Source organism: Nuphar pumila, chromosome 15, assembly GCF_984573655.1.
Source record: "Nuphar pumila chromosome 15, dmNupPumi1.hap1.1, whole genome shotgun sequence".
NCBI classification, from domain to species: domain Eukaryota; kingdom Viridiplantae; phylum Streptophyta; class Magnoliopsida; order Nymphaeales; family Nymphaeaceae; genus Nuphar; species Nuphar pumila.
The window spans coordinates 306,129-317,271 of NC_143263.1; the positions used below are offsets into that span (position 1 = coordinate 306,129).

The following is an 11,143-nucleotide window of genomic DNA, read 5'->3' on the forward strand; positions in this document are numbered from 1 at the left end:
GATGGATGTCTTCGGATGCTTTACATTATTGTCTTACACTTGAAAATCTAAACAAGAAGCCATTATTAGGGGGTTATTGGATGCCTCTTGGAAAAACCTTTTCTGTACTGGGTTTTCTTGCTAATCTTATCGTCACCACTTTACTTAATTTCTTGAATATATGTTTTACTATGTTGTGGATGTGGAAGTATGCTAAGTTCCAGGTTTTGTCAACATTTGAGAGCTCTTCTCATAAAGAGAACGATGATTGTGTGGAGAGATAGAAAGACAATCATCTTTCAGTTTCTTATTCCAGCATATTACCGGTCACAATGGTGACTTCTTTCTTTTTTTCTCTGAAACCAATTTGCAGAAACTGGTTTGCATAAGTCGATTTGCTATGTGCAATCAACTCGTTGCAAATCAATTTGCTATGGCCAAGGGTGGTTCATCAACTTGTCGTGTAAGAACCACCTTGATTTGCTGCAAAATCATCTTGATTTATTACAAAAATGCCTCAAGGTGCTGTGTGAAGCCAATTCGCAGTATAGTGTATAGTCACTTTGAGAAATCCTTTTGCAGAAGTTGATTTGCTAATTAACTTTGTGCACTACAAGAAACCTGTGGATTAGCGACGACCTAAATCCGTCGCTAATCCGTCGCTAAGCCGTCACTAAACAGTTTAGCGACGGATTAGCGATGGATAGAGGCCATCATGATTTTTTGCTCGCTAATTGGCAAAAAACTTATCTGTCGTTAATTCCGTCGCAAATTTGCGACAGATTAGCGACTGACATTATCCGTCGCTAATCTGTCGCTAAATTTTAAAAAAAAAATGAAAAAAAATTGATCCCTGTCGGGCGGTATTCCGGCAGCAATAAGCCGGACCTATACCGCACCCGACAGGCATTACACAGACTTGTATCGTCCTCCGTGAACCGGTGCTCTCCGGCATCGCCGTCCTCCGTGAACCGGCGTCGCCGTCGCGTCCTCTGAAGTCGTCGCCGTCCTCCGGCGTCGCCGTCCTCCGGCATCGCCGTCCTCCATGAAACTGCGTCCTCCGAAGTCGTCGCCGTCCTCCATCGTCGCTGTCCTCCGTCGTCGTCGTCCTCCATCGTCGTTGTCCTCTGGCGTCGCCGTCCTCCGTCGTCGTTGTCCTCCATGAAACTGCGTCCTCCGAAGTTGTCACCATCCTCCGTCGTCTCCGTCCTCCGGTGTTGTCGTCCGCCGGTGTCGCCATCCTCCGTGAAACTGCCTCATCGCCGTCATGCTCTCCAGCACGCTCTTTGACGGGGAGAGAACGGTTTAAATCTTGCGCGGTCGATTTAAATTTCGAACGAGGAGAGAGGGAAAATTTCGCGCTCGGTTTAAATCAAAAATTAGCGAGGGATTTAGCGAGGGAATTTTTCTGTCGCTAATTAGCGACGGAAAAATTCCCTCGCTAAAATGGTTTTCTTGTATTGAGAATTAGCGATGAAAAATTGTTGTCGTTAATCTATCGCTAATTAGCGACGGATTAGCGATGAAACAACTTTCATCGCTAATCCGTCGCTAATTAGCGACGGATTCATGAAGAAAGTTTTCTCTAGCTAATTTGTCGCTAATTTGCGACGGAAAAAATCCGTCGCAAATTTCCGTCGCTAATTAACAATTTTCTTGTAGTGGTGGTGTTGTATGCCATCAATTGGTATAATCAACTTGTTGAAACCGATTTGCCAATCAATTTGTCGTGCAAGTTCAATCTGTTGCACTATATTTGATCTATGAAATTGATTTGTTAATGAATTTGCATATTTGATCTATGAACTCGATTTCTGAAATCAATTTGACTTATAAAATCAATTGGCTGTGTAAAACAAAGTCAAGAAATCTGCTGTCGGGATCCAATCCACTGGAATCCTGCTGAAATATGATGCTTTGAAGTTGCTTTCAGTATGAATAGTTTCCCTTCACCTACTTGTACCTTCAGCTCCTCTATGATCATACAGCTGGCCCCAACAATGGTTGGAATGCTTGCATACAAAGCTGTTGCTCTGGTTCAAGTTTGCAGAGACAACGAGGGCCTAAGATTCTTTTTTTTTTTTGAGAATGAGGATAATCCACATGTGAACACCCCAAATTTTCCAAAAAAATCCAAAATTTTCCTTTTTGCCCCTGACCTCCATCTTCTGAATAAATTGGTTAATCTCTGATAAAATTCCATTTATTTTTTGGATCCACTGGAATTCAGATTCAATTTTTTATATTTGACCCAATCTCGGACCCAGATCGGATATCCGGATCCAATTCTGATCTTGGATCTTCTGTTCTTCAAAAAATAAAAATAAAATCAATTCTTTATATTTTCTTAGACATTTTATCTGAATCCAATCACAATTTGAGATCCAAAACCAATATTTTCTAAAAATCTTGGATCCAGATCCATTTTGGAGTTCATTTTCCAAAATTAACCTTACTTTTCTCAAAAACCTCATTTCAAAAAATCTTGAATATTTTAAAACAAATATTTTTACAAAAAACCTTTCAAAAACCTCATCTGGATCCTGTCTTGTAAAAAAGCTTTGTGTCCTCCTCGTATTTTAGGTTGTCCTTCAAAAACTTAAATGAAAAAGCTTTCAGAAAAGAGGCTCCACCCTGGTTTTTGAAAACTACCCTTAAATAGACCACCTTTTGAAAATTTCTGAAGAATGAAGGACCTACCTTGAAAAAGCCTCTAACGGCTTTCACTTATAAAAATGACCCGCAGGGTCGATCATCTTCATCGCCTTCACCCCTCCATCCTTCTGGCTTCAGGATTCTTCCTTCACGCATCCCTTTCTTTCCTCTCTTTTGGTTCTTCTTCTTCCACTTTCCCCTGTTCCTTCTTCTTTTCTTTTCATTTTTTTTGTTTTTTCCTTCTGGTCAACTGAAGGAGTCCGAAGCATCATCCGATCAATCAAAACCAAGGTCGACCCTACAGCGGAAGCTCCACCGAGGTAAGTACTTCTGCTCTTCTTTCCTCTTTTTCTTGGATTTTATTTTAGTTTTTTTTTCTCTTTTTTTGCTTAAAGCAAAATAATGCAATGTCGATCTGCTTATGGCAGCATCGGCTTGCATTCTGCAATAAAATTTTGGCCCTTCCATTGGCTACACCTCCTTTTTGTTGGCTTATACACTTTGATTTTCTATAGCTTCATCATATGTTTCCATTGTATATAAATTGCAGCTGAATCATTGCATTTCATCGGTGAATTCCTTGTTTTATAATCCTGCGTTGGCATTCCATGATTTGTATAGCCCTTCATTTTGCTTTCGACCCCTCCAATCTCAAACCGATTTGGTAGGCCCCTCTTTTTTATCCATCCTTCTCTCTTTTCTCTGAATTTCATTTCAGCATTCAACGCTTGAATCTAATTCTGTATGTGATTTTTGATCAAGGTTTCTGGTTTGATTTGCACTTGTGCTTTGTTTCATTGATTTTCATTCCAGTTCACCCACTTTTATTTTTTTTTATTATTCATTGCATGTTAAACCCGTGCATCTCATATGGATTCAATGCTTCATCATCCTAGATCTGGATCTCGTATGCGATTTCAGTGTATCATTTGCATTGGACCGATATTCAGTATCACATTCATCTGAACCTATATGTTTCATCTCCCTGATCATCTTTTTTTTTTATAATCCTGCATCTTCATTTTGATTTTTACACTTTGATTTGATTTCCATCCTATGTGTAGATCTTACTTATTTTCTTTCGTATATCATTGGCATTCATTCCCTTTTATTTTGCATCTTTCGCATCATATTCCCTATTCAGCATATATCGTTTGCATCATGCCGCATCATTTGAAAATTTTGATTTCAGCAATCTACATTCCTGAGATTTTTGTATCAAGCCTCTTCTACGCTTCCTGTGTCAAACCATTTACTGTTGCTGCTGCTTGTTAACGCACTGTAGTAGGTCTTGAGACACTCATCCTATAAATTCTATGCAGCGCCTCTTCATATCCAACCCTTTTCTCTTCAGATGACCCGTTTGAACCTGATAAGCCATCCATCTTGATTTTCTTGCCTAATCAAACCCTGTTGTAAGCTGCATTCCTCGCTTGATCATTCAGGGAGGTAAAGTCTTTATCCCTATGGTAGCAGTCATAGGTTCAGAATCCTCTTCCTTGACTTCTATACCAAAGAAAGAAACTCCCACACTTGTTTCACCAACAAATGGCATTGGTGTTCCACCATGCGTATTTGGTTGAGAAGACCTAGAGGAGTCAACAACAGTCTATTCTTATGCTATGGACGGCATCCAACCACAGCAGCCTTTGCCTTCATTTTAAGCCATCCATTTGAGATGCTGTAGATACTGCGCATCGAGAGCCTCAATGGCTTTGAAAAAATTGTAGGGCTTATCTAGAATACAAGCAAGCCAACAATATATAGCCGGTGGATGCCGTTTATCGCACTGATGAACGACATCCGAGGGGGCAATCTTGACCTGATTCTCTCTTTTTTTAAAGCTTTCAGCATCTATGGGCAGAATGAAAGCTCAGTTGCATGTGCATTTGCTAAATCCTGGTTAAGATTTCAACCATGTCTGCTTCTTCAATTCCTTCCAATCTGCTCCTCTAGAATTCAAGCCTCAGGTCATCTCACAAGGAGGCGAGAAAATCAACTGAACCATGGGGCAATCGACTGGTTTCTAATCCACTCCCTACTGTGTTTGGATTTAGTGTATATACTGGAATTGTAATTCAATTCTATTAAATCCTCTGGCCACCTTTCAGCCACAGAGTGGAAATAAGTGGATCTCGATTCCAATTCCTCTAAATTCCTTGAATCCAAATACGCCCTAAGAATTAAAAAGGGCACCTTAAACACCCAACCTGTCTCAAATAAGGCAACTCACTTCACCGAGCGTTCAGGTTTTGAATGCGCTAGGTTAACTGGTCCCCTCCAACTCGAATATCTCAAGTGAGTCATGAGTAGATCCACTAACTTCCCAAACAGGTACAGGCTTCCAACTGAACCATGAGCCAATCAACTCTCTCTCTCTCTCTCTCTCTCTCTCTCGCACGTGCCGGTTATAGTAGCGTAGGGTGGTACTATGGCTTATCTGCCTATGAAATCACCCCCTGTGTATCCCCAAATACAGGACAAAACTGAAACTTTGACATGGCATAGAGGTGGAGCGGTGCTATATCTCAGCGCTGCTAACTCCCTATGTGGTGCTTTCCTTAGAAGCCGGTTATCCTGTTTACGACAAATAGGGGACAAACCTGGATATCTTTTTGAAAACAAAGATCCATATCCAGGTTCCTCCCCTCTAGAATGCCAACTGCTGCTCCCAAGTATGCCCTTCTAGGCATCTGCCTTTACAGACAGTTACGCCCACGCTGTATTTTTGGAAAGACAGACCAATTCGGGTTCAGATGTTCTACAGTTCAAAGTTCAACAAACATGAGCAACCCAACTTGGCACTCGTATAGAGCTGCAGCAAATGGCTTGAGAAATCGCCCAAGTGCAGTATCAGTCAGATTAAGTTGTCCAAGTACCAAAAGACCGATGAAGACAATTGGCCTGATTCACAGCCTCCACTAGAAGCTATGGTGTGCAGCCCTGAAAGAGTGAATATATCAGGTCAGAGCCACCTCTGACGGATTACCGTCAGAGGCCCCCACCCTGACACCATTCATCCATGTGATGAACGGGCATCCCAAACACCACGGTTGAGCTCTATGTTTTCAGCCATTCATTTTGCAAGCTCTAGATGCCGCTCATCCAGGGCATTAACGGCTGAAATAAAAAACGTGGGAACCATCTAAGAGATGCATGAGTCCAACCATGGTATTTTGGATGCCATCGATGAATGGCATCAGGGTGACCTGATATGCACTCGCCCTGAAAGCACTGTTTCAGTGGATCAAAAAAAAGTCACAACATCTCTGAAGATGACCACCAATCTTTTAACAGCCTGAGCAGATTAGTTAATGCCATCTGACAGAAACACACGCAGAGAAGAAGAAGAAGAAGCCACTAACAGGAGAAGCACACCCACATTTCTTTCAGCAATTTAAGTCTAAACACAATTAGGAAGAAATATTCCTTTATCCAGACAACATACACAAACAGTCAAAACTCAGTCGAGACCCCTACCTTACTGATCTCAGCCGGCATAGCAGTTCACAAATTCAGACAATGTATATGCATAATATCTTTGGCAGAATCTACACAACAGCAACATCTCTCTCTCTCTCTCTCTCTCTCTCTCTCTCTCTCTCTCTCTCTCTCTCTCTCTCTCTCTCTCTCTCTCTCCAATGCTTCTCTAGTATGTACAACATACACCCTCCAATAGTTAAATGTGAATCTCGCCCTTTCAGGCTGTATGGCAGCTAGAATGCATTTGAATCCTCCAGAACTGGACCTCCATCAAGTACCAAGCTCCATACCTCCACTGGGGATAAGAAACAACTACCCCAAGCTTTGCACAAGAGGAGAGAGAATCATAGTTGCATCGATAAACCATCAAACAGAAGAAGTCATTCTTAAGAAACAGATCAATGGAAGAAATCTTTCTCAAGAATCAGATCTGCAGAGACTAACCACTTAGGTGCTCTCCTGGAATGTCTGAGATCGAGATAATGCTGCAGGATTAGCATGTAAGACTGGTGAGCCATCTGGAGTACGGCCTTTGGTTTCCATTATCGGTTGAAACGCTTTCAGAACTCCCCCTTTCATGATGGCTTCCCCACACTCATTCTTTATACCTAGGGTAGCCCATATAGAGCTTTTAGCAGCTTCATCTGGATCATCAATTCTGAGTGTCTTCGGTACCCAGAGACACCTTTCTGGCTTATCTTCATTCTGCATGTTTCCATCCCTAGAGTGCTTCCCTAGGATTGGAGAATTATTTCCTGAACAGCTACTGTTATTGGTGGATGAAGAAGGTGACAAACCAACAGCAGAGCCGACCCATGGCATATTCCATGTTCCACCAGTCCAGCCAGGCATACATCCCCAATATGATGCTGGAACAAAGGGGAATGGAATCATCGGTGGCGCAGAGAAAGCAGGGGCAGCAACTATAGGAGGTGGGCTCCATTGAACTGGACTAGAACTGTTGTTTTCAGGTCCACAAACCAATTCGGAAGAGCAATGTCCAGCTGCCACAGGAGCAACACCGTTCCAACCAGGGTTCCATGGATATGGCCATGGAGCTCCTGCATAACATTGAAGAAGCGGAGTAGGGACTTTACAGAAGCCCGGGTTCCCTCCTTGTTCCATGTTCACCATGTTCTCTTGTAATTCGTTTTCCTTGCAAGTTGGGGCTGTTGCCAAAGATCCACATGATGGTTCCTCTGGGTTTTCGCTAAATGCTGCAGACCGCATGTCGACATTTCTTTTAGCCATAGTCTGCTCTCCCAAGTTCAGCACTGTTGCCATGGATTCACAGAGTGGGGCTTCAGATCCAAACTTGAGCACGGTGCCGTTGCTGTTCAGCCCCCTAGCTGTGGGTGAAGGACCACAAGGGATAGCTTGATGATGAGTGGCATCCGTTGTGTCAGCTCTGGCCGTGGCCATGCCTTCGGACAACATTATATGCCGGTAATGCGAAGCAGAATGCTTATTCTTACGCCTACCAGCACCAACCGGCACATTTCTCATTGTCCCACCTGCTGTCCAGTATCGCTGGCAATTCTTACAGAAGTGTCTTGGTTGGTTGACATTGTAATTGTTGTAGTAACAGAACTTGGTGTCTAGACTGTTGCAGCGAGGGCAGGGGAGCACCTTGTCTGGTTTCTTCAAGACTTTTTCGCTGCCAGCTTCGGTTTCATTGTGGTCTTCCTCAGCTGCAGTGTATGTCTTAGAATCCATAGATGCTTTGCTACCATCAGGATTGGCATCATCCTGTTCCCCCTCTTCTTCGTTGTGATCATTCGAACAAGAGGAAGAAGTATCAGGCTTCCAGATCTCTTCCGGGCAAGACGCTGTTGGATCATCAGACTTTGCTTCTAAGCATGCATCCTGAAAATACGAAACCATGTTTATCGTGTTCAGAGTGAAAAACTCATGTCAAGCATGCATACACCCATCAACAATTCAGCTACCAGCAACACCACCAATTTCTCCCCAAACAACGACCCGCCACATCCCCTCAACAAAAGATTTTCCTGCTACCATAACGAACTTTCCGAAGGAGCTCAATCATGATGGCATAAAAGATTTAGAACATAATTCGTGCAAGAAATGGCACTAGCGTGGAATCAATTATATGCAGAGATTAAAAAAAACATAAAAATACAAAGAATTACAAGATAAAACACAGCCAGAGACCAGGTCCCAACCTAAAACAAGCAATATAAAAGATTCAATTGGAAATTATATCAGGATGAAAATCATCAAACCAGAATCGACCAAGGATCTTAAAAAAAAAAAAAAAATTGTGCTGGGGGAAAAAGAGAGAAACCCACAAATAGGAGCAGGGGATAATTAAAGTAACAACCAAAACATCGTTCAAATCCTAAAATTCCAAATGCTTATACCAAAAAAAGAAAAACAGATCACTGTGCATTTACGGAGAAACACAAACTCCCAATATCAATCCATTAAAAAGAAGGATTAAGGTCTAAAAGGGTTAAAATTCAAAAGAAAATCCTACAGATTAGCGATTGGAAACATTCAGAGCACAAAAAGGGGAAAAGACCGAAACAAAATTCGTTGGAAGAACGATAACCTCTTGTCAATTGACTCTTTAAGGCATTCCAGATGAGATAACCAACCATTTCCCTAGGGCCTTTCATTTGTCGTCATCGCACAGAAATCCCTCAGGCTTTCCAATTTCAAAGAAACCCTAAAGAGGTTTGGCAAGCCCTGAGAAAGACGAGAAAAAACAGCCCTAAAAGGAGCAGCGAACACAATGATTAGTTATACCCACCGGTTGCGAATCCACCAAAACGCCGTCCATCTCCATGAATTGAGGGACGAGATTCATCTCACGCTAGATGAGAAAAAAAGCAAAAAAATCCCAGGGTAAGAAGGGGCGGGGAAAAAAAGTTACCTTGTGGTCTGCGGAGGGTGGTGAAGCAGGAGCGGTAGCAGTAGCAGCAGCGTGGTCGCCGCTCGAAGACTCGGAGGCCTTCGTGTCCTGAAGGGGGATGGTCCTCCCGAACAGCTTGATGGCCGGATCCCTGCTATCAGACATCACCCTTCACAGAATTTCCAGCCGTCGATCGAAACGAGGCAACGGTGAGGATTAGGCCCCAACGCGGAGAGGAGGTGAGGAAGGAGGAGCACGCTTCGTCGCTGTTGTTGCCGCCGGTCCTCCTCACGGCGCATATCCGTCGACGTTGTTTGCCGTCGTCCCTTCTTTCTTTCCTTCTCTTATTTTCTTTTCCTTTCTCTCTACTCTCGCACGGACGCAAAGCAGCCAAACTAAAAAAGGATCAAGAGAGGGTAACAGATGAATTGATGAAAAACAGAACGAGCGTGAAAGAGAAGAAGGAGTAAAAACGAAAAAGGAGGAAAAAGAAAACAAAGAAAAAAAAAAGGGAGGGGGGGGGGGGTGAAGAGAGAAGAAATCGGTTTGCAAAAAGGCTGAATGGGCAAAGAGATGGAAGGTGACGCCGTTAACCGCAGGGAAAGGGGGTTGGTTAGTACTTAGCACTTGGCTGTAGCAGTAGAGAGACGGACGGACGTCTCCTTTTGGTTAATTAAAGCAAGGAGGGTGGAGGGGCCCAGCATGGCAGCCCAGTCAGCACCCCCTCGGCCACCCACAGCCACGAATTCTAGTGGCTGAGGATGAAATTTCTGACTCCAGCACCACAGGCGAAAGCCTATCCGATTCCGGGGCTGGGGGCGCACTTTTAGGACCAAAAAGAAAAAAAAATTAGAAAAGGGTAAAGGCACAAGCTTTTCCACCCACCAAATGAATTAAAGTAATCACAAATTAGTTTTAAACAAGGCAAAAAGTATATTTCTTTTAAAGTAAAAAAAGGGGAGAGAAAACCAGACCCCAAGTACTTACCTTTCCCTTCTTTATTTTAATCGCTTGACGGAAAGGCCCTCAATCTTTTAGGAGAGTGACCGAGAGGGCAGATTTTTCTTTAGGAGAAGGAGCCCTCGACCACCACAATTTTTGTATTCACTCGTGGACACCAACTCTGAATCTCCATTGTGATGCTAAATAAGTTCTTCTCAACTAATATAATGTGGCGCAGATTAAATGCCATTAAAAATTCTCTTAACTACCCTGACAATCTGTTTCCATGACATGTAATAAGTGGAAACTTGACCAATGGGCTTTCAGAATTCACATAAAAACAACATTTTAATTAATGGGACTAGCCGAAGATACTCCTGCACATAAATAAAAGTGAGGTGAAGCGGGAAAAACCAAAAAAAAAAAAAAAAAGAGAAAGAAAAAGTTTCGCACCTACCTTTCGTGTTTCACACGATTATTAATCCGCCTGGTTTTGGTATATAGAATATTGATGGAGGGTATGTTCATCAATAACAAGAGAAGACGGAGGCTTTGCCCGCTTCATGCATTACACGTCATCTCTAAGCCACGTCATCCATATTCCCTTCTCGGGGTCCCAAAAGAAAAAGGTTAAAAGGTACCCTTCTGCCATTCCCGCCGCCCATCACCATCGCCTCTCTCTCTCTCTCTCCTCACCTTTTTTTTCTTTTAGTGCGTATCTTGTCAGAGCAGCATCTGGATGAACGGCATCCAAAACACCATCGTTGGACTCAGCATCTATTAGATTGGGTTTCATGTTTCTTTTATAGCCGTTGATGCCTTAGATGAACGGCATCTATGGTCTGCAAAATGAACTGCTGAAAAGAGATTCCAACCATGGTGTTTTGGTTGCCCTTCATCTCATAGATGATCGGCATAAGGGTGACATCTGACAGTAACCCGTACTGAAACACACTCGTCTTAACAATCAACGACACTCCTAAAAAGCTCATCATGAGCCGTTCATTTTAAACCATCAGAAACATGAACGACATCGAGAAAAAAAAAAAAAGTGGGGTCCATCTAAGTGATAGGCATCGAAGTGTTCCGTCACAGCACACTCTCACCTGATCTGATCCCGTCTTTTTTCTCACTCCTTTAATTATTTTGTCCTTTTTTTTTTGGTTCGCTGGTTGAACGACGTATATCAGATAGCCACGTGCCCAT

At 42.8% G+C, this 11,143-nt stretch overlaps 1 protein-coding gene across 1 annotated transcript; it reads right to left on the reverse strand.

The window, feature by feature from the left end:
• Nucleotides 1-5,998: 5,998 nt before the first annotated feature.
• LOC149814017 (cyclic dof factor 2-like) lies at nt 5,999-9,571 on the reverse strand. Its single transcript, XM_089988589.1, has 2 exons — nt 9,017-9,571; nt 5,999-7,983 (listed from the first exon to the last, which is right to left on the reverse strand). Exons 1-2 carry the CDS (start codon nt 9,158-9,160, stop codon nt 6,565-6,567), a joined length of 1,563 nt encoding a protein of 520 aa, XP_089844715.1. The 5' UTR covers nt 9,161-9,571; the 3' UTR covers nt 5,999-6,564.
• Nucleotides 9,572-11,143: the final 1,572 nt, after the last annotated feature.

What these genes read in the sequence shown, in the direction of transcription:
- LOC149814017 (XM_089988589.1), bottom strand. Translation starts at nt 9,160, where the DNA reads ATGTCTGATAGCAGGGATCCGGCCATCAAGCTGTTCGGGAGGACCATC. An exon ending in CACCCTCCGCAGACCACAAG is followed by an intron (nt 7,984 to 9,016) that starts GTAACTTTTTTT and finishes TCGTATTTTCAG; the next exon opens with GATGCATGCTTAGAAGCAAA.